The sequence below is a fragment of the Anastrepha ludens genome, chromosome 5 (genome assembly GCF_028408465.1).
Source record: "Anastrepha ludens isolate Willacy chromosome 5, idAnaLude1.1, whole genome shotgun sequence".
Taxonomy (NCBI): domain Eukaryota; kingdom Metazoa; phylum Arthropoda; class Insecta; order Diptera; family Tephritidae; genus Anastrepha; species Anastrepha ludens.
The window spans coordinates 127,182,357-127,206,663 of NC_071501.1; the positions used below are offsets into that span (position 1 = coordinate 127,182,357).

A 24,307-nucleotide genomic window follows, 5' to 3' on the forward strand; every position below is an offset into this window, starting at 1 on the left:
ACAACTATGGTATATATTATTGTTTGGTATGTTTAACTTCGCCACGTGCTCCCATACTCTTTTAGCGTTCTGTGAGTGTTTAAGCACAAATATAAAGACTTGATCACTTCGAAGCTGTACAAGCAATGAATTTTATTGAGCGTCTCATTTTTAAGTACAAAGGAAAATAACTGTTTAAAGCTAACTGTGCATAAATACCATATGTATGGATGTATAGATGAATTCGAAGAAATAATACCAATAATGCTATAAATTAAGGTGGTGCCAGATTGGACGCATTCTGAACATCCTGCCCAGTTGAGGCGCTGGCCTCAAAATGCTCTGCGTCCAGAAGCCGGCACAATTTCTGTACCGCACGAGTCATCATACCGTTCGCCGTCTGAAGCGTGACATTACGTATTAAACCATTGCTACCCGGATGAACCGCAGTTACGCGCCCTAAGCGCCAATATGTTGGTGGTAAGTTCTCATGTCTTACGATGACTATGTCTCCGATCTTTACGTCCCTTGATTTCGTCTGCCACTTGTTTCGAGTTTGAAGAGTAGATAAATATTCCTCGCTCCATCGTTGCCAAAATTGTGCTTAATACGGTTGGACGGAATTGTTCTGATGTCAGCTTCAGGGACTGCAACCAGTGGAGCGCCAACCAGAAAGTCGGCAGGGGTCAACGCTAACTTATCATCGGGATCATCGTATATAGGTGTTAGCGGACGAGAATTTAGGCATGCTTCAATGCGTGTCGCCAAAGTCTGAAGTTGGCTATACCATAATGACTGCGCTCCAACGAGGCGCACCAAATGATATTTGGCAGATTTTACCGCAGCCTCCCAGATACCACCTTGATGAGGAGCGCTGGGAGCGATGAAGTGCCAATGAGTACCGAGACTCGCCAAACTTTGTTGGTTGTTGTCGTTCTGCCAAGCAGCCAAGTCTTCTTTAAGCAAACGGTTAGCACCTGTGAACGTAGTACCGTTGTCACTATAGAGATCTCGGCATGGACCTCGTCTACTTATAAAGCGCGTAAATGCATCTAAGAATGCGGGTGATGAAAGATCATCAACAACTTCAATATGCACGGCCTTGTGCCGATGCGCACTGTAAAAGGCCCGCAATAGTCGACGCCTGAAGATATAAATGGCCGTGCTGCCGTAATGCGATGCCTGGGTAAGGATGCCATCTGCTGAGATAACGTTACGCCTCGATGTCGTCGGCAAATAACACAAGTCTGTACAAAGCTTCGGACTGCTTGCCTTCCGTTCAATATCCAGTACCGTGCGCGAAGAGTTTGAAGAGTGATTTGCGCCCCACCATGAAGCGTGGTTTCATGTGCGTGTCGGATGAGTAAGTGTACCAAACTCCCATGCTTCGGTAAAATTATCGGAAAACGTCGATCTTCTGGAAGGTCAGCGTGACCAATACGACCTCTGACTCGCAATATGTCGTTACAATCTATGTAAGGGTTCAATGACCTTAGTTTGCTGGAGCTGGATATTTCCGATCCCTTCCGAATCAGAGACATATCAGTCGCAAAGGTATATTGCTCGTTTCGGATTAGCACGTTAAGAGCATCGTCCATTTCTGTAGGATTGACGATCAGTCTTCGCAAATGTCGGCGAACTGGTAGCCACCGAAGTACGATTGCCACGGTACGAAGAAGCTTTTGCAATGAACTAAAGCGTTCGCTTAATGGAATTATTTGGCCGTCTAGACGTCGAGTTGTAAGAATGCTCGCGTGGGCCGTCGTTGCTACAAATGATGATACTCTCTGTTCACCACGTACAATGTCAAGCTCGTCATCTTTTAATTCGATCCCAAAGGAAATTGGTAGCTGTTTGTCCATAAGCCATTTTGGCCCTTGCCACCACAACTGATGTTCAACCAGTTCTGATGCTCGGATACCTCTACTGGCACAGTCTGCCGGATTTTGTGCAGACCGTACATAATGCCAACGATCTGGTGATGTCAGCTCTTGAATGTGACGAACACGATTGGAAATGTACGGCTTGAGAGTAGTTGGAGGTTTACGTAACCAACATAACACGATTCGCGAGTCGGACCATAAATGATAAGAAGTGTCCGTTAGACGTAAAGCAGTCCGCACACTGTCAAGTGTGGATGCGAGTAAATGTGCCGCACAAAGTTCTAGGCGAGGAATCGTTGCACCCTTGAGTGGCGCCACTTTGGTGCGAGCTGTTAGCAATGATACAGTTGACCGACCTTCACCGTCTGTTGTCCTAGTATAGAGGACAGCCGCATAGGCAAGTGGACTTGCATCACAAAACCCAAGTAGCATAGTAGTATTACCCTCAGCCAAACCTAACCATCGTGGTACACGGATACGGTTTATAACGTCAAGTTCTCTGTAAAATAAGACCCACGTATTTTGAAGTGCATCTGGGAGTGGTGCATCCCATTCTAAGCCAGCAGACCACAACTTCTGAATAAATATCTTCCCGGCAATAACAATTCGAGCAAGCATGCCAGTAGGATCAAATAGTTTGGCGACCTCACTTAAAACCCGACGTTTTGTGAGGCATCCGATGTTCTGGTTTAGATTCGCTTTGAAAAAGATCTCATCTGTTGTTGGGTCCCAACTTAAACCAAGCACAGTTGCCGTCGATGGTTCACTTGCTAACTCTACGATTGAGGAATTGTTACTAATGAAACGCTTTACAACCTCACCACTATTAGAATTCCATTTTCGTAAACGGAACTGTCCGGCCGACAAAATCGCACTCACATTGACAGCGAGTTCGAAGGCTTTATCCTCAGTGTCACAACTGATGAGAAAATCATCCACATAAAATGATGACAGAATCGCATGGCGCGCAACAATCGACTGATGGCCATCTGCGACTACGTTGTAGTTATCATAACTGCATTGATTGAGTGCGCGAACTGCGTTGTACGGGCTACAAGCCATCCCATACGTCACTGTAGTTAAACGGTATACTGCTAGGTCATTGTCTGGTGATTCTCTCCAAATAATGCGTTGGAAATCCCTATGTTCGGGAGTTATCAGAATTTGACTGAACATTTTCTCGATGTCTGCTGTTAATGCTACGCGAAAACACCGAAAACGAAAGATGATATTCACAAGTGGTTCTTGAATCGTGGCTCCCACCAACTGGACGTCGTTCAGTGAGAGGCCGCTCGTGGTCCGCGCTGAAGCATTGAACACAACGCGGAACTTTTCCAGAACCGCGTGGTGAGGGATGTAGTAGTTGACCCCCCCATCTCCAATGTGACTAACGGGTTCCATATGGCCGAGGTCCGCGTATTCGCGCATGAAGGCAATGTATTTTTTCTTGAGCTCACAATTCGCTGCTAGTCGTCGTTCAAGAAGATGAAATTGTCGTAAAGCATGGGCGTATGAGTTGCCCAAAGCCGGTGCGTCAGGATGAAATGGTATATGAACCATGTAGCGCCCTTCCCTTGTGCGGGAGTGTGTGGTCAAAAAGATTTTCTCACATTCATCTTCGCCGTTACAATCTTGTGAAGGCACTTCCTCTAACTTCCAAAAGCTTCTTACGAGCTCCTCCAAGCGTGCGTCCTCTTCGCCTTGCTGGGTGCTGAAGGAAAGAGTTGGCGGCGTTGCTGGCTGCTCTGCTGGCACTGGACCGAAGACAACCCAGCCGAAGCGGGTTCGCTGGGCGTGTGGCTCATTGAGGCCACCGAGTCTTATGTCCCCTTCGACTGCTTTTCCCCATACATCCGCACCAATAAGAATGTCGATATTGCTAGGAATGCCGAACTGCGTATCGGCCAATTCTAGTCCATTCAAATGCTGCCACCGTGTCATGTCAATATGCACTGTTGGGATGACCTTAGTAATTGACTGCATGACAAGTGCAACGATTTCCAAACTGAAACTGGAATAGAGCGATTTTAACGTGAGTGTGACACGCCCACGTGTACGTGCGTAGGAGTAAGCTCCGATTCCTTCCACCGAAACTTCGCATTTGCTCCTATGAAGAGACAAAGAGTTAGTTAATTTATCTGTTATAAAACTAACCTGTGATCCGGGATCACAGAGCACCCGCGCCAGACGTCCATTGGTAGAGTTGCCGCATGCAAATACACGCGCAGTTGCCAATAACACTGTTGAACTCGCGTTGGCAAGGCAACCTACCACAGCAGGCTCTAGTCAGAGATTCGAATTTCTGGATGCAATAGCAGTGACGGCTCCTTCCGGACACGTTGACACTGACTCTGATGGATTCTGAGATAATGATTCGCGGCAAAGTAATGAGTTGTGCTTACGACCACAGTGACGGCAATTCCCCGATGGACATTGTCTTGCTGAATGACCTTGCTTTAGGCAGTTAAAACAAAGCTTTGCAGTCTTTGCAGCAGTAATTCTGTCTTCGTATTTCATCACAAGAAAGCGTGCGCATTTCATAATACGATGTGCACCTTGGCAGTATGTGCATTTACCCTCCTCTGCAGATACGACGTGTGATCTAACAGCTCTTGACGGACCACCAGCGCGTTGATGACTCTTGGACGTAAATTCAACCCCATTGCTCCATGTGACAACTGTTGTGCTGAGGCTATGAGCCCGCTGACCCAAAAACGTAAGCAGCTCATTGAGGCTCGGAATTTCGGTGGGTGAACAGCTCATGTTCCACTCGCGCTGTGTAGTTATCGGAAGTTTCGAAACTATTATCGGTACGACCACAGCATCCCATTCGGCCACTGGTAGACCCATGACATGTAAAGCTCGTAGTGATTCATGTACCGTGTCGACGATGAACAGTAACGCAGTTGGTGTGTCCTCAGTTGTCGGCTTGATATTGAGTAAGCGTGACACATGAGTCTCAGCCAGCTGCCTTCTATTGTCAAAACGTTCTTTAAGCGCCTTCCATAAATCAGCGTATCCCCCAGAATATACACTCCCGACGAGCGGTACAGCACTTGCGCTTATTGCCTGCCGCAACTTGCCTAACTTGTAGCCCTCAGGATAGTCTGTATTGTGGACAAGTAATTCAAAAACGTCCTTAAACGCCAGCCAATTCTGCATAGTTCCATCGAACGTTGGAATTGCTAGCGGTTCTAACTTAACCTCACACTCTCGCACAGGCATCACAGCAGACTGACTCGGTTTTGCACCCATGATTGCACGGTTCAAGTGGGTACATGCATTGTTGTAAATACCTTCAACCTCTTCCCATAACTTCTCGTGGGCCTCCAACTCGGCGTTTGCTGCATTTCCCATCAACAGGTCATGGTTGGTCACGAAACGTGCATAATGTGCTGACAATGATTTCAACTCTTGCTCAAGATGAAATTCATCAAATGCACCCTGCTGGAATCCACTCACCCGATCGTGTATGCGTTTAATGGCCTTTATTGCCGAAGCGCGCAAATTTAATTCTGCCATTAGCTCGCAGAATTAAAATCACACAGCTGTGGGATGCACTTTAACTGCTATTTATGCATTTGATTGCGAACGGATTTATTTGAAAAAGCTTTGATATTCCAACGATTGGTACAACTTTGTATAATTTCACTCAATTTAATTATTTGTCCTCACAGGAGGCACCAAAATGTTTAAGCACAAATATAAAGACTTGATCACTTCGAAGCTGTACAAGCAATGAATTTTATGGAGCGTCTCATTTTTAAGTACAAAGGAAAATAACTGTTTAAAGCTAACTGTGCATAAATACCATATGTATGGATGTATAGATGAATTCGAAGAAATAATACCAATAATGCTATAAATTAAGGTGGTGCCAGATTGGACGCATTCTGAACAGTGAGATTCATGGCTAGTCTTGAAATGTCGAAACTATGCCCAGGCCCAAACTATGTTTGGTCATGGATTCGTTATACTCAGGTCATATCTTCCTGCACATTGCACAGGTTAGTAGGCTCTTCCATTGGCAAATTTCTCGTCAAGTGAGCAGAACCCAGAGATAGCGAGCAGAGAAGTAGCGAAGAACAAATTTATCGCCCTAGAACTCTAATGGGAGAAAAACTAAGTTCGAAAAACGTTGATTTTTATAAATGTCAAACTCGACTAAACATATGTGCATACATACATACATATGTAAAACATATATATATATAATTGGCGCGTACACCCTTTTTTGGTTGTTTGGCCGAGCTCCTCCTCCTCCTATTTGTGGTGTGCGTCTTGTTGTTGTTCCACAAATGGGGGTGACCTACAGTTTCAAGCCAACTCCGAACGGCAGATATTTTTATGAGGAGCTCTTTCATGCAGAAATACAATCGGAGGTTTGCCATTGCCTACCGAGGAGCGAACGCTATTAGAAAAATGTTTTTCTTAATTTTGGTGTTTCACCGAGATTGGAACCTCCGTTCTCTCTGTGAATTCCGTATGTTAGTCACGCACCAACTCATTCGGCTACGGCGGCCGCGTATGTATGTACACGTATTTAAGTACAATCCTATGTATGTGTCTATCTGTTGAATGCTAAAAGCAACGAATGTTTCGTAATTGCTCGAATTAATGCGAATTTTTCAAACTGTGCAAATTTTAGTATTCTGAGTTTCCGACTGCTAACTACTTTTTTTTATTAACTTAGATTCACATTCTCCTTCAATCAGGCATATAATAGAATTTAATTCAAATTGCTCCGCCAAAAAAGTGCGATTTTCCGACCAAAACATCTCAGCTACATCTCTCTGTGGATATACCCAGCAGGGAAAACTTGAACTAGTGAAAGAAGTTTCTAGTTCAGAACTAGTACGATTTCGTCACTTTAGAACCACTTCAATATTTAACTGAAGAACAGGGCAAATATCTTCAAAGTGTGGCCGAGACATACGCAAACAATTGTCCTCGCCCCGCTTATGACCTCGCCGTGTAGGTAATAGTGTCATATTTAAAAAAAATTAAGTTATAGTATTTGTAAATTATAAATTGAAATTTTACGTGCCGCTCCATGAATCAAGTTTATGACCTCATGAACGGTACGCGAATGCTCTGCGCTATCGATCATTCCGACAGTGACTTTGTTATAGATATAATTAATCGAATACAACGAAGAAGGGAAGCCGCAGATACAATTGATACGCTCGGATAAATACTTATATACATATACACACAAGTTATCCGTATATATCCATATAAAATTTGTATGCTTGTGTGAGGGCACAAAATTATTAAACATGTTAAATGCGCGTGTTCATTCATAATTAACATTGAATTTATGCATTTTAGTATTCAACCACTTCTTCACTATGTACATCAGTATATACCGATAAAAAACTACCCACTAGCGAAAGAATTCATTAGTGAAAAAGTACGCTAAGAAAATTTCGTTTTAAAGTTCCGATATTCTTTGTTATTGTTATTTTGTGTGTGTCGTTAATACTAAACGCGTCGACGGTAGCAACTGCCGAGTGAGGGGAAAAAGAATTATGTTAATATGTACAGTACGACACCAAAAATGTTTAATAAGCGCTGTGAAGTAATAAAATAAATACCATCTATAATTTGGTAAATTTTGGTCTTATTCTTTTGGTCTTATTTTTGACGTTATAACGTCTTATAATTCGATTTAGCCAGGTGCACGCACGAAAAAATGTGTCGTTATCTTGCTCAATCGTCGTTACCTTGCTTGAACTGCAAGCGAAAGCGCGAAACGAACGACAAAGAGCACAATCGGCCCCCGCATTCGGCAACGCTCGACATCTGGCTTTCTCCCACTTAAGTGACCATATATATGTTGTATATGCGCATATGTACATATATAAATTCACATAATTGTATTTGCATATGCCTTCTTCTGTGTGCATGGTAATGAACCATTCCTCTGTTGAGAATAGGACGATGGTAGGAAAAGTAGGAAATGAAAGGGAGTGTTTCGAGTATAAAGTGTCTTGAAAAAGCCAAATCGAATATGTTGCCTCTTAGTGTTTATTAACCTCCGATGCACAATCAAAATTGAACATACCTTTCATGAATTTGATAAATGTTTCGGCATTTTTCACGTTTGCGTAAATGTAACTTGACCTATTCCATGGCGATTCCATTTACCTCCTTCTCTATATACATACAAAATATCTATCAAACAAATAAAATTAAAATTTTGTTTTGAAAATTGCAACCATTGCATCAGTATTTTCTTATTACGTTGTCACGTTAAACTATCGTCAGTAAACCGACTTTACAGACAACCTCTTTTTTAGTTACTTTTTGACGTGATAACGTCTTATAATTCGATTTAACAGGCTGCACGCACGAAAAAATGTGTCGTTACCTTGCTCATTAATGTTACCTTGCTCATTGTCGTTACCTTGCTCATTAGTGTTACCTTGCTCATTGCCGTTACCTTGCTCATTTGTCGTTACCTTGCTTATTGTCGTTACCTTGAATGAACTGCAAGCGAAAGCGCGGAACGAGCAAACAAAGCAAACGAAAGGCAACGTTCGACATCTTGCTCTCTCCTATTTAAGTGAGCGTATATATGTATGTATATGCGCAAATGTGCATATATAAATTCACGTATTTGTATTTGCATATGCCTTCTTATTGATTATTATTAATTTGATTTACTTGAAGAATTTAAAATAAAACCAAGTTTGTTAATAATACCTGTTGTTTTAATGTTATTATTATTAATTTTTTTATTATATATGAAGGAAAAAATGTATGGTAATATTTACCACATACCTTATAAGATATGTTGTATACTAATATATGTATATAAACATGCATATACATATACAATTTCGCGCAATTTTCAAAAAGAATAAATCTATATGTAAAGATGCATACAAGTCATATGGACATATCAAATATACGAATCTATTCCGTACGCAAGCAAATGTAAGCTAATGTGCTTGAACTGCAAGCGAGAGCGCGGAACGAACGACAAAGAGCACAATCGGTCCCCGCGTTCGGCAACGTTCGACATCTGGCTCTGTCCTACTTGAGTGAGCATATATATGTATGTATATGCGCATTTGTATATAAATTCACATACTTGTATTTTCATATGCCTTCTTCCTGTGTGCATGGTAACGAACCAATTCTCTGTTGAGAATAAACGATGATAGGAAAAATAGGAAATGAAAGGGAGTGTTTCAAGTGTAATGTGCCTTGAGAAAGTCAAATCGATGATGATGCCTCTAAGTGTTGTTGACTTATTAACGTCTGATGCACAATCGAAATTGAAGATATCTTTCATGAATTTGATAAATGTTTCGTCATTTTTCACGTTTGTGTAAATGTAACTTGACCTATTCCATTGCAATTCCATTTACCTCCTCCTCTATATCCACACAAAATATCTATCAAACAAATAAAATTAAAATTTTGTTTTGAAAATTGCAACCATTGCATCAGTATTTTCTTATGACGTTGTCACGTTAAACTATCGTCAGTAAACCGACTTTACAGGCAACCTCTTTTTTTTTTTGCAGAAAAAAGAAAAGAAGAGACCGAAAGCTAAGGATATAAATTTAATAAATAAATTTAGTTATTGTATAATTTTAATAAACGATTTGATTAATTGACCAGTACAAACATTTACATTTTGTTTTAGTAAGGAGTTTTAAAATGGATTTCTATTATATTGAATAATGCATATGAGCGATGAATTTAAATTCCTGGGTATGTGAATTGGTAAGGTATACAACTGATCGTTTCAAGTCGTTCAGTTCTATTTTCCTACGACATTTGTTTGTGCATCAGTCTTCATTTGGCTCCTTTACTAACTATTACCTCTTGATACTGGGTAAGGAAACCCAGGGTATATACATATATACGGGTACACTCCTGCATACGTGTATGCGTGTACGTACTAAATGAATTTAAAAGAATGATTGTTACACACATTAAAAATTCAAACCAAAAAATTACTGTACATCAAAGCAAACTCTTTCACATTCGATGTCTACTTTTAAAATACATTTTTGGAGAAATTTCCATCGTGCGATGTGTGTACGTATGTAGGGGACACGGATAAATATATGTATGCATAAGTACACAAAAGTATTGTGCGGGTGCTCGTAGCAATAAATAATCGCAAATGTATTTTACCTTCATACGAAGCTTAATATAGAATATGTGCCCCTGCAGGGAAATGCGTTACTACTAGTGAATTTGCAACCATCTCAATTATATTGTGATGCCTTAAGAACGTCATTGGTTCTTCATTTCATTTTTTTTGTATGTGATCGGTTATTGTAAAATCACCAGTTCTTATTTAATACCTTCCACAAACAGAAATTACTGAAAATTAATCTCTTTTTCCCAACACTGAATATTTAATAAATAAGTAAATTCAGTAAATATACAATTTTGTTTAATGTTACCCGACTTTAATTAATGTGAGTTTTCTATTCTAACAAAGCTTTCAATGACGAACATTTTTAAAACAGTTCCATGTTTCGCACATAAATGTTAGTTTGTAGCAAAACAAAAAAAAAGAACAGATTAAATTAAAAAACTCTTTAATAAAAAAAAATAGCTTTAACTATTGAATGAAACAGATATATATAAGTACATCTTATCATACCTTACATTTATAAAAAACTCTTCAAAAATGTCTTTCATAAAAATCGAATAAACCTTAAAAATTCGTCCAGTCTTAACAATCCGTGATGTTTTTCGAAAGATCAAAATCTTATTGCTATTAATTGGATTTGAGGGGGCAGATACCTGTAAAATTTTTATTTTTTTTTATTTTTCATAAAATATTATTTTAATCCTTGAAGAATTTGTCAAACAATTTTTAGATGTAAATTTAAGTATTTCTTATATTATAGATCGTCGACCGTGACGATTCTATTCTTACGTTGTATTCAAACTTCAGACCCGTTTTTCTTTTTTTCGAATTGGCGTACGTGATATTGCTTTCTATGTGAATTTACAAGTTTTCGAAAAATTTTCGAAAATATAATTTTTTCGAAGCAAAAATGTTATTAAAATTCGCCCCAAAACACATTTTTTGAAGCATTTTATTCCGCGAATTTTGTTATTTTTTTCATTTTTTTTAATTCATATAGAAATTATGATATTAATAAACAAACAAATTTTTGGTTTTTGTATCCAGATCAATGACGCCGACGCTACAATGCCCGCCGATTGAGAAGCCCGGCAGCGACCTTCCTGGAAGAATTGAGTGTACATCCGCCATTTTAAATGATTAAAATAAAAAAAAAATGTGTATATTATTTTAATGTATAAATAAATTGTATGCCCATTTTGAAAAAAAATATATTGACTTCTTCATTTTAAATAATTTTAATGAAAATCAGGGAAAATATGGCCTTTTACAGGTATCTGTCCCCTTGAGCTAACTCATCTCTTTAAATACCCTAAGCTGCTAGATAGCCTTGTAACTGGCAGCCAAAGAGCACTTGTTCGCTATCCACCCGCGCATACGTATGGTATTTTTTTCTCTGTAGCTCAGCCTCAAATGTACTAAGTATTAATATTAATAATAACAAAAACAAAAAAAAAACATACAGTGAATGACTTTTACAGTAGATTCCATAAAAAATTGAATTGAATTACCTTCTGTTTTTTCGAATCCGTAAAAATAATCCAAAATTTATGCAGGGTTTCCAGTTAAAAGTAATTGGTCGAATGTATATACACATTGAATATGTATGGTAGGAACATCTTCAATTTCGGTCAATTGAAGCACCTCAATTTGACACGAGTGTTCATAATTAAGGCAATTGGTAATTGGTTTCGAAATGATATATAAATACATACATATGCACAAACATATATGTATATTTATGGCAATATAAAAGTCAAAATACATTGCTTTACATAGAATTGATAGCACAAAATAACAATAATTGAATTGCAATATAAAATATTTGTCCAGGATGTTTTGATTTTAATTTCCAAAGGGACCAAATAAACCGAAGCAACTGTTACAGTTTCTTTCCAACAAAATGAGGATAAAAATTACGTCAAGCAAGTGCATTATAACAATTTTTATAAAAATATAAGCCCATACATGCATACATATCTATATATCACGCATCTTCCATGATTGTTTCAATAGACGAACACTCTGGCACAATAGGAGAAAAAACCCTCGCATAATTTGAAGCATTATTTATGTACCAAAACCAGTTTGGGAACACAAACGAAATGAAGTGCAGTAGTTTAAATGAGATCTAGTTTGTTCACTGTGCAAAGCATCATTATTTTTGACACGCACTCACCTGAGATAGCCTACACCTACAAGTGCATACATATTTTCTTATATACACATACATATGTATACACACGCCTATGTAGCAAGCAAGCCAGTATGGGTGCGCGCTCAAGCTTGAATTCATTGTTTACCCTCACTCTGGAGTGATATATAGATCGAGTTGTGTGTATGTACATGTAGCTATCCGCTATCAAATTATTGTGACGTCGGAACTGTCACATATCAATACCAAAAACCTAAAGAAGCATTGAACCACCAGAAAGCAGAGAGTAAAAAAGAAGTTAATTGTTTGTTTGATTTTATTCATCGGCTGCATAGGAAGTTGTGGGGCAGGCGGAGGCGGAGAAGAAAGCTTACGCAGCTACCACGGCAAGACAGCAGCAACTCGGCAACGCTGCCGACCGGCCATTTTCTGGAGTCACTCGTACGTTCATCAAACAAAAACTTGGGCGTGCCACAGAGAGACCGCTCAGTTAGTGTACAGCAGTCGCGCGTGTAGCTCTAGTTTGCCGCTATTGATGCGAGCAGGAACGCGAAGTCAAAGTTTCACTATTGGTGGTTGCTTGAGGGCAGTGAAACAAATACAAATTTTGTGTAAAAGTAAAAATAACGTTAAATAATTTAAATACGCTTCGCTTTGAAAAGTGTTCAGTAAAAAGTGGATGATAGAATTAAAAAAAAACTCTTAAGAATTAAAAAACGCAATAACAAATGGCCAACGAGATTCCTGCTAGCGGCAGTATTTTAGGCAGTAAGTAATTAATGACCTTTTGACTATTCAAACTGAATTTCGAAAAATAAACCGTTGAGTAAAATGCCGGCAATTTCATTACGCCTGTCAGCAATTGCAGTAGAATCATTTCCATACATTTAAATCATGATTACTGGTCATACATACATACTTGTAGGGGAGCATTTCCTCCTCGCGGGAATTTGGTAATGTCAAAGTCACCTTATTCTTGTCGTTCGGTGTGTTACGTGCTTTACAACTACAGCCAAAGTGGCGGCGCAACTTTATACATTCAAATTTTGACCTTAAGAATGGTGAAAGGTCGTTGGTAGCAGCATTGGACATCCTTGCCACATCTCAGTGCGAATAAACAGATTCGACAGGGACGTGCTAATATTTTGCGAAGATTCTAAAAATAGTTCAGATTGTTTGGATGTGACGATAAAAATTTATCCCACAACAAATTCCATTCAGCACAGCTATGGCCGACTCTGCATATAAAAAGACGCCAACACAAGTTGTATAAAATATAAACATAACACAAATCGATGGCTATGTGCGACTGTTTGACGAAACAGGAAACTATTTTTTTGCTTTACCCTTTATTTGAGCTTATTCCCGTACTCTAAGTATCGTGTTGGAGGTTTTCTAAAGCAAGGTCATTTAAAAGTCATATGTAAATATATGTACATATATGTGTATCCGTGATATAAAATATTCGTAATTTATAAAAAGTTTGAAAATGTTTAGTTAAAAATATGCGTAGAAGTTGATAATTTGATGATTTATCCAAAAGTGGTCATAAGATATACGATCCTTACCAGTTGTATCTGCGCTCTGTGAGAGAGCTGTTTCCAAAACGGGATTAATTTACTCAGAGAAGAATACAAAACTTCAAGTAGATACAATTTACAAAGTAAACTTTTTTCAAAATTAATAACCGTAGGACTAAAAATATATTATGATGCGGTTTGCCTGCCTTATCGCCAAATGCCAAATTCATTCGTTTTGAATGCATGGCTTATGTGGGCATGCATGTAATACTCGTATATATACAAACATACAATTTACAAATGTCGGTACGTACAAATGGCATGTATTCCGTGCAATAATGGATGACTAAACTATAGGAGATATGCGATGGAAATATGTATATGTGAATATGTAATGAATATTATAATCTACAAATATATTTATATTTTACAAATACTTTTTATTTGACCCACTACTGTGGGCTAATGTTTTAGGAGTTACATAGCGCAGAAGCCACTGAGTTCAGTACCCACTGCTACTTTAGTAAACATTAAAAATCTTTTCATATCTCTCACTGAAGGCAGCAGAAAAATGTATCCCGAACCACTCACCTCAAGCCTGTTAAGTTTGTATGGACCGCGCTATTGCTATTATGGCCAGAATCAAATAAATGTTTGAGCAAATATTTCTTTTATTCGTGCTTTATTCCCAACACAACACCAAAGATATAAACCAGATACAGATGAAGTTGGTCTGTCTAAATCAGCCAAGCAACCAGTTTTTTTCGGAAGCAGTTTTGTATAAAATCCTCTCAATGTTCTAGAAAGGATTAATAAAACAAAAAAAGTTTTTTATATGAAAAAAAAAAATTAAATTCAAATCACATGAAGATAAAAAAACCATAATTTGACTTCAACTGGCCGCTTGTTTTCAGCAGTTTGTTCTAAAATTCTTTCAGTGTTGGGTGATAAGTACATACATAGGTACTATATAAAGATAGGCTACTCCATTCAACCGCTCTTGTAGCATCGTACTTCTTAAATGTACTCCCTCTTACTTGATTAGGGTAAAATATTTTCTATTTATTTAATGTTCTAAGAAAAGAGATTTAGCAATCACTCAAATTCCCTTCCTCAATGAAAGTTCTAAATTAAAAACTACTTTGCCTGGACAAGTGAAAATTTTTAACTCATTCGATAAGGACCGGAGAAATTCTATTTGGTATATAGTCACAAGTGATTTAAGGTAGTTTAAGAAATCGGGCCCCAATCTGGTTTATTCGCATGAATTAATGAAATTTTATCTTCACATTGTTTTCCATTCTCACGCCCTCTTTCTCCCATTCTCGCACATTAGTATGGAAAGAGTTGCTAGAATACTTAATAAATTATACATATTCAGCAGAGTATCTTCAATTATTTTATACTAAAAATTTAATTCAGCCTGAACTTCTTCAAAATTTAATTAATATAATTTCATAATTATTTTATAATGAGAAATATGAAATTTTATTAATTTTAGTATGGCCTTATTGTTAAAACTCAAGGTGTTATCGGGGAAAAGTATTGGAAAGCCACGGAGTATTCATTATTTTTCAAAATCTATCCCTTAGATTGGAATAAATGTACCAAGGATGGTAAGGATGATACAAACAGCGATATACGATAATGAGCTTCAACGCTAAGTATTTCAAAGCCTGGGTTTTTGTTTTTTAAATAAAGCCATCAATTTAAATTTGCTTTCCAGCATTATTGCATAATATAATTTTTTAAATCCAACTTCAGTATTCGTTCTTAGAAGCGAAAGCTTGCACATCGTTATCGTTCGTGTAAAAACAAAAAGGCAAACTACATAATTTGCATCCGTTGCCGACATTATTTTACATTTTTCAGAGTATAATTTTTGGACCAATAATTGTATATTTTAATGTTTTATCATGCTAATTATAATGAAAAGTGGCATTCTTTATTGATATCATTGTAATACTCCGATAAGGGTGTGATATCTAAATGAGTTTGATCGCTGCAACGAGCTGGAAAGGCGTCCAATCATTCACTCTATGTATGTACGAGTACTTATGTACATACAATGCTTTTAGGCAATTAGGATTAAAAACAGTGCACAGGCAGAATCGCTAATACTACATTTTTCAATTGTACATTTGTATATATGTGAATGCAGATGATCTAATATTTTTTTAATGAATCGAAATCAGTCATGAGTTTCAAGCTCACACCGAATATTTGTCTAGTCACAAAAATCATTAACCGGATTTATATGAAATGTTTAAATATAAAATAAATGGTGTCAAAACTACTATTAAGCCAGTTGCTAGAGTCCACAGTACTGCTAGTACTCTCCCTCTCAACAATTGATCAAGGATCCGCTATTGCAAATACATACACGTACATATGTATGATACTTACAGTTACTTCCTCATCGTTTATTTTCAGAATGCCTTCCTGCGCGTTACATACTGGCAATACTCGGCTCTTGTGGTATGGCTATAATTTATGGCCTGAAGGTAAACCTCAGCGTTGCAATGGTGGCTATGTTGAATCACACGGCCATAGCGGCAGGACATAACCTTACTCATGCAATTCATAATTCGAGTGAGATCGCCCAAGCGCAAGAAGAAGTGTGCATAAATCCAAACGCCAGAAATGGAACAGCACAAGAGGTTAGTATCAAAATTCAATTAAAAAAATTATTAACTCACACCAAGTAACGATCACTAATGGGTGACTTCATTGAACATCGAATTTGTGGCTACTTAATTCAGTTATTTAATGCGAGTTTAGTAGGACTAATTGTTAAACTAGGTACCAGTACGACAGAACTTTTAAACTATGTTTAGTTGATGAAAATAATTAAGCGCACTAACAATTTAGTACCAAATCTTCGAAGTTATAGTACGTGCGCATAAATTAGCTTTTGCAATTAGTTGAGCAACAACATAATTATCTGCTAATGTTTTTTTGCTCTTCAAATATTTATTAGTTATATAAATTTAAAATCTTACTATTAAATACTTCTGACGACTAATCTAAAAATGAAACTAGTAAACTTTTGGACTTTGGGCGGCGCATAGCGTACGAGAGTAGGTGTATAAGTTTTAGAAAATTGGAACAGTTGGTGTTTCCCACCATTTTCCTTGTCAAGCGATCCCATTCCTTTGTGTCGCCGGGCATTTTGCACATCACGGTAGACATCACCAACGACCAATGAAGGTGCGGGAACCCGAAGAGGCGAAGGTTTTCTCACAGTTGGCAACAAAAACGATCATTTGACAATTTCAAAGGAGTGTTTGACGATGTTCCATCACAATCCAAACGAGTTTTGCTGTTTCGTAGCCATACACTAATCATGGACTCATCACCATAATCCAGAGACCAAGGTAGATCTGTCGACCAACAGGGTTATGGTGATCGTGATTGCCTTGAAAAGGTTAAAACGATCTTCGGCGCAGATCAATTGATCAACTCAGTTCCGGTTTGAACCAAAACAAACCACATTTCAGCAGATAACAGTTGCCTTTCACCAGAGAAGGCAGCACACAAGTTTCGCCGAATTGGTCATTCATATATTCTCCAGATTCAAACTTTGCAACTATTTCCTGCTTAAAGATAAGAAATAATGTCTCGGCGGCACCCGATTTTGTTTGAATCAAGGGTCATCAATGAAATAAACGCCAATTTTGAGGGCCTCGAGAAATCATTTTATTTGGATGATATCAAAAGTTAAGGGAAATTTTGGAAAAGCTTAATGGTACTATGTTGCTACATAGAGTTTTTCTTTGTAGAATAAACTGGAGCTTACTTCAATTGTCTAGGACCTATTGATGTTTTTAGCTACTAGAAATGCAAAACATGTAACAGATCAATAAATGTACCTACATACACACATACATATGTCAGTCTACTGCATTCATGTATGTATATGTTATTAATTTTTCACAATTTTAGGATGGGCCCTTTGTATGGAGTGAAGGAGTGCAAGGAACCTTGCTGAGCTGCTACTTTTGGGGCTATTTGGTCTCTCAACTACCGAGCGCACGCGTAGCCGAAAAATTTTCTGCCAAATGGGTAATGTTCGTTTCAGTGGGTATTAATGTGATTGCCACCTTGCTGACCCCTGTGTTGACGAAAACACATTATGCCGGTTTGATTGTAATGAGAGTATTGGAAGGCATAGGTGGCGGCGCAACTTTTCCCGCTATGCACTGCATGATCGCTGCTTGGGCACCACCCAATGAACGGTCTGTCATGTCGACAATTATTTATGTGGGAACTTCCTTTGGAACAGCAATTTCTATACTTTTGGCTGGTGTTTTATCTGCAAAATGGGGCTGGGAATCTGTCTTCTACTGGATGGGTTGTCTAAGTGCAATCTGGATGATTTTGTGGCTGTTCCTCATACAAGACAATCCAAACAAACAGCGATTTATCAGCCCAGAGGAAAGACAAATGATAACCTCACAGTTGGGAACCGATAATACTAAAGAACAAGAGGAACATCCACCAGTTCCGTGGAAAAAAGTATGGACATCTGTTCCATTCTGGGCTATTTTAATTGCTCATTGCTGCAGTAACTGGGGTTGGTACATGTTCCTGATCGAAATCCCGTTCTATATGAAACAAGTTTTGAAATTCGATGTGTCAACCAATGCCCAGTTCAGCGCATTGCCCTACTTCCCAATGCTGGTTTTGAGTATTTTATTGGGTAAAACTCTGGATACACTCAGAGCCAAAGGTAATGAATTAAAATAAGTTATGGATAATCATATTGCACATATCAATCGTTCGCTGTAAATCCAAGTGAAGTAAAAATATTTATGAGGCGCAGACAATAAACATATTTTAGTCACTCCGTCAATGAACTGAGCGTGTCCCACACGAGGGGAAATATATGTATGTATATACATATGTATATAAACAATTAAATGATTTTTTATGTTGTTAATTAAAAAAGCATATTCATTTAAATGCAGCTATAAAGAATTTTGCGCCATCATGGGGCCAAATACCAAACAGTACGAATTTAACAACGGCTCGGTTGCCTGACACCCATTTTCATTGACGGTGGGTTAGGAAACTTAAAGCGTGCTCTTTTGATTTTGTAACTTATTTGAATTTAATCTCAGAAACAAAACTAAATGCCCTATAAATCAATGTTTTACTGTACTTAAATGCCAATAACACATTAGTGTAATAAAACGAGCTTCTCCTTCTTCTAGGAAAAATTACCACTACTACCGCACGTAAGACGGCTACCAGTATCTGTACAATCATACCTGGCATTTGTCTTCTTGCCCTGTGCAATATCGGCTGTAAGCAAACAGCTGCAGTAGTCATCATGACAATCGGCATTATCGGCATGGGCGGCATGTTTTCTGGATTCCTCTCTAATCACATTGACATTGCGCCAAACTACGCTGGCACACTGGTCGCAATTACCAACTCTGCAGCAACTATTCCGGGCATCATAGTTCCAATATTTGTCGGCTATGTGACAACAAACAACGTAAGTTCTTTATCCTCTCATTTTAACTTAACTTTTTTATGTCGCTCATTTTGCATCCTACAGCAAACTATTGGAGCCTGGCGTATAATTTTCTATGTAACAATTGTCCTTTTCGCTATCGAATTCTTGGTATTTGTCATATTTGGATCGGGCGAGGAGCAATCATGGCATAAGGTGGAGAAAAAAGAAGGAAAAGACGAATCAACCCCATTGAAGCCTCAACCAGCAAAGGACAATGTGTAAAGTCATGAAGCGCTGCGCAGGAATATATGAGATTTTAAGTTAATTTAGCTATTGTTTAATTTTACCATACATTTACTAAGACGTAGCTGTACATAGATCATACATTAATGCAAGAAGTGGCTTTCATTTAATACCAATTTAAAATTAAGTACAGTAAATAATATGTATTAAGTTACTCAAAGAACTATTTGTTATAAATAAATATACCGAATGAGCAAGAAGCATGACTTGGAATCGAACCTGTAATGCCCAATTAGAATTTATTTTGTAAAAGTTTGTCTGGGCTAGTTGAACTTTGTCGCTTAAGAGAAGTTTAAACTCAGCATTTAGGCTTGCTGAGAATTTTACTGTCCTTCTGGATCGGTTGTATGGAAACCTTATTATGAAGGTGTTGCAGGGGAGACATCAGAAGCATCCTGTGGCTGCCCTGATAGCAGTATTTTGACAGGTCTGGAGTCTGTCATTAGTACCACGCGAGCAGAGGAGTGCAGAGAAATTTGGTACCGACCCGCCAATTGCCTTAAATGGCGCCAGCAACATTTCTTTGTCTTTGCTCCAAACGCTGTAGGCTAGCGATTTGAGCACCTTGTTGCGGCTTTAGACCTTAGTGACAATTGAGGTTGTATGTGCCGAAAAGGAGAACAGACTGTCGAAGGTGGCACCCAACAACTTGCGGTTGTTAACCGTCGGTATTGGGGATTCCCAGGGGATCGTGAACGGCTGCTTCGGCTGGGAAACTGGGATGCATGTCCCGGATTTTGTTTATTTTTTCGTGGCACCAATGTTATCGGTTGCCGAAACCGCGAAAAATAAAGTAGCGGTTTCAGAAGGCCGCACCTCTAGTTTCTGTGCACTATGTGCAGGGCTTGATTACTGTTACTGTTATCAACTGGAGCAACAACTACATTTGCATATATTTCGTTTTGCAATTTGATTTTTTGAAATTTTCATCAAAATCTAAACAAATAAATGAAACAACAAGAAAAAAGATCTTTGACATTCAAACACCAAATCGCAAGAATAAAACCAAATCTGCTGCTCTAATATCAACACCCGAGGATGATGAAGTGTCAGGTTTCGTCTTCCGAATTCTCCGTGACGTTAGGTTCCGATAATATGAAAACAAAAGGAAGGACAATTACACACACACACGTCATCCGCAGGAAAACGTCAAAAAATTAATTTGGAGGCTTTACATTCACAAATTTAACGCGCGGCACTTCATTTTTAAAAGTTGCTTAGTTTATATGACAGAAACCTTAATATTACCAAGCTATTCAGTGAATTTTCACAAACAAGTAATTTCTTCTGCTTTTTTTGTTTTGTAGTATTAAGGTGCCTGACGTCACACATGTCAAAATCGCGAAAAATAAATTAACGGTTTTGAAAAGACACCATCTTCCTTATTCAATTCGCTTTGATGAACACCTGATATAGATTCGCCTAGATAACAGCTGATTAATTTCAAACGTGCTGGCTAGGTTAGAAATATAGGTAGCTGAACTTATAGTTTAAAGACATAATAATGACAACAAATCATTCGTTCATGGTCGATAACTGTAGGTTGTGTAAAATATTTGTCATTTAAAGCTAAGATGTTGAAAGTTAGGAACCTACTTTTCCTGCAATCGAGGTGGAAAAGCCAACGCTGGGTATGTCGATGGAATTCATCCTTTTTTTACCTAACCATTCACTTTACAGGCAGTACAAAAGCGCAAAAAAACAAATACTCAGCGAGCTCTAGAAAGTTTCGATGACTTCTATGGGTCTGTCTTTGGCGTTCGGTGGAAAAACATAAGAGCTGCACTGCTGACGGAGCATAAATATATTGCATTAATAAATAACTTTGGGGACACTGACAAAACCACTAATGGAATGAAGTTGGACGGTTAGAAAGTCAATAGAGTTTTAAACCAATAATAATTAAATTTTGTTTTAGGTGCCTTGAATATCAAATCATTAGTAAACCTAGCAAGGGAACGCTTGGGGCATTATGATGCAAAGCCCGCGAAAGGACAGGACACAACTAACAGAGCGGACGAAACACTAGATAAATTATTACGTGAACAGGAAGAACGTGAAAAACATGCGTTGTATCCCAAGGGCGCAACTGATTCCACAGCACTAATACCAGACCAATTACATTATCGTAAAGAAGAGGCTACCGGGAAGAAAAATGTTTTAGAAAATGATTACAATGCTAAAAACTTTGAACCAAGTCTTGAAGAAGCTATTGAAACAGACATTCATATAGATAAAAGCCGATTAATAGATCCACAGTATGGCACGTGTGGCTTGTACGATTTCATGCCGGCGAACAAAATTAAAGGAATGGAAGACTGGATTCCCGAATCGGACCATTATAAATACTATCAAACACAAGCGGACTTCCCCCTGAATTTTGAACTAGAAACGGAGTATTATTATCCAGAAAAGCTAAATCTGTACACATACGAAATGGGCAATTGCTCTGAATACAAACCACCAAAAAAATGTGTAACAAGTGAGTTATAATTAAAAAATTACACTTACTGGTTACTTTCTTATTTAATTTCTTTTTAAAGATGTACTTTCACATTATCTGATGGATGGTGCATCAATATTGCCGCCATTGTTTTTGGACATAAAGGAAGGCGATCGTGTTTTGGATGCTTGTGCTGCTCCTGGTGGGAAATCACTTATAATGCTACAAACTCTTCATCCAGATATTTTGGTTTGCAATGACGTTCAAGAATCACGCCTCAATCGTGTTCGCAAAGTGATGCGAGAGTATATTTTTGATTATGCGGAAAATTGGGAAAATAAACGGCTGGCGATGAGCCAATGCGATGCGCGGTATTTGGATGGTTACGAGAGCTATGACAAAATTTTGGTAGATGTACCTTGCACCACAGATCGCCATTCATTAATGGAAGATGATAATAATATTTTTAAAACAACTCGTATCAAAGAACGATTACGTATACCTGAATTGCAGGCTGATATTTTATCCAATTGTTTAAGACTGTTAAAACCAGGTGGTAGCCTAGTATACTCAACGTGCAGTCTTTCTCCTGTTCAAAACGATGGTGTTGTACATATGGCATTGCAAAAGGCTTTCAACGAGCATGGTATAACTGTGACAGTTAAAGACTTGAGCTATGTAATTAAATTGTTTGAAGACATATTTAAATTCGAGCATCCAAAGAATATAAAGTATGGACAACTGGTGCTACCTTATTTGCCAGCGAACTATGGCCCCATGTACTTCAGTAAATTAACAAGAAAATCATGAATATAGAAAATATTATATATTTTGTTGCTAAGGATAAGATTGATGGATAATAGTAATGAAAGGAAATTAAACCTTTTTCTTCTTTTTCGGTTTAGCAGGCATTGGGCCACGTATCTTGAAAACCGTACTGCAAAAAATAGTTAAATGCAAATTAAATCTCAAAATAGGTATGTAAGCAATGTATATATCCCACAGTAATAATTGATAGATGTTTTATAAACAAAAGAGCTTATTACAAGGGGCTTTAAATGGTTTTTCAAACATGATGGTACGAAAAATTGGACTTGAACATTTAAAAAAAAAGTAGGCACGAGCGTTTTTCTTTAGGGATTGTCATCGTCAAAAAAGACCGTTCAAGCATTAATTTGAAGTCTGATTTACTGCAGGATATATACGAAAAATTGTATGGGAAGGAACTTACTGGCATGTGGTGCATATAGGGCTAAACTTGCAAAATACTGAAAAACGAATTTATAAAAAAAGAATTATCGAAGTCTAGAAGGTTGAGTATATGGCACAACTTACTTGATAAGCACACTGAACAAACGTATCCAATATCAATCAACTCTCGATGGCAAAAGCATGCTGCCCTATAGTCCACCTTGGTCGCAGGAGGCAGCACCAACTTCTGCCGCATTTGCGGATCGGGCAGAAAAACCCACAGCAAATATTGCAGCAAACCATCCAGCTGTGTAAGCCGTAAATATTGGCCACCTGTTATGTCACAACCTTGTTGCAATAAACTCATAGTCTTATCTAAAGCGCAAACATCTACAGTAATGCCTAATTTCTGTGCCGTGAAGAAAACATTCATGTATGTCATGTACTGGGAGGCGCATTCATTACTGCCTGTAACAACTAAAATGCGCGAGTGCATCTTTACACCTGCAGCTGCGTTACGTTGGATCTGCGAAATCAATTGAAATTTACTTATTTAATGAGATTAAGATCGCAAACTGTACTGCTTACTCACTCTAGATATATAGCAAAGGGCCATTGCCATGCTGCCTGCCAAGATACTCTCACAAGCTGCACTCAATTTTGGGGCATTGGTAATAATGTGACTCAGGCGTTGCTTGACAGTCTTTTCCACCAAACTAAATACTTCATACTGCCCATCAACCTGACGAACGTCCAACTGCTTTCCAGGCATAGGATATAGAAAATCGCTGAAAAATAAATGAACAATTATCTGAAGTTTTAGCTGTTCCTACACTGCTGAGCCCGACATACATACGTTGCGTGATGATGACAGGAAAGAACAGCTAATTTGTTTTGTGAGCGCTGCATCAGATGTGCGTTGCCAAAGGCAATAATGGCATCCAGAAACTGTGTGAGCAATTGAGGGTTTTGACGAACAATACGTTGCGAGGGATTTGTGTCTAATACAATCACCAATAAACTAAATTTATTGGATTCTATAAAGGGAAATAATCAATAGTGTTGCGTTATTATATGAAACCAATATTTGCTCACCATCCTCCTCTGTTTTATCCATTTTTACTTCCAAAAAAAAACAGGAGAAGCAAAATAAATATACCACGATGAAACGAGTGACACCGGTGTGGTGGAAGTTTATTAAACATTTTTTAATATGCACACACACATGCTACATATGACTATCA

At 38.2% G+C, this 24,307-nt stretch overlaps 4 protein-coding genes across 4 annotated transcripts; 2 read left to right on the top strand and 2 right to left on the bottom strand.

Moving 5' to 3' along the window:
- Positions 1–498: 498 nt before the first annotated feature.
- LOC128864903 (uncharacterized) lies at positions 499–5,384 on the bottom strand. Its single transcript, XM_054104665.1, has 3 exons — positions 4,213–5,384; positions 1,353–3,969; positions 499–1,161 (listed from the first exon to the last, which is right to left on the bottom strand). The coding sequence occupies exons 1-3, from the start codon at positions 5,382–5,384 to the stop codon at positions 499–501; spliced, it is 4,452 nt and encodes a 1,483-aa protein (XP_053960640.1).
- A 7,221-nt stretch (positions 5,385–12,605) lies between these two features.
- Positions 12,606–19,629, top strand: LOC128863963 (sialin). The gene is made up of 5 exons (XM_054103402.1): positions 12,606–12,910; positions 16,096–16,322; positions 17,608–18,394; positions 18,879–19,165; positions 19,229–19,629. Exons 1-5 carry the CDS (start codon positions 12,871–12,873, stop codon positions 19,406–19,408), a joined length of 1,521 nt encoding a protein of 506 aa, XP_053959377.1. The 5' UTR covers positions 12,606–12,870; the 3' UTR covers positions 19,409–19,629.
- A 1,234-nt stretch (positions 19,630–20,863) lies between these two features.
- On the top strand, positions 20,864–22,697 carry LOC128865053 (5-methylcytosine rRNA methyltransferase NSUN4). Its single transcript, XM_054104968.1, has 4 exons — positions 20,864–21,060; positions 21,110–21,296; positions 21,348–21,911; positions 21,973–22,697. Exons 1-4 carry the CDS (start codon positions 21,004–21,006, stop codon positions 22,680–22,682), a joined length of 1,518 nt encoding a protein of 505 aa, XP_053960943.1. The 5' UTR covers positions 20,864–21,003; the 3' UTR covers positions 22,683–22,697.
- Positions 22,684–24,306, bottom strand: LOC128865054 (general transcription factor IIH subunit 3). Its single transcript, XM_054104969.1, has 6 exons — positions 24,159–24,306; positions 23,920–24,100; positions 23,656–23,851; positions 23,208–23,589; positions 23,104–23,140; positions 22,684–22,809 (listed from the first exon to the last, which is right to left on the bottom strand). The coding sequence occupies exons 1-6, from the start codon at positions 24,178–24,180 to the stop codon at positions 22,749–22,751; spliced, it is 879 nt and encodes a 292-aa protein (XP_053960944.1). The 5' UTR covers positions 24,181–24,306; the 3' UTR covers positions 22,684–22,748.
- Position 24,307: the final 1 nt, after the last annotated feature.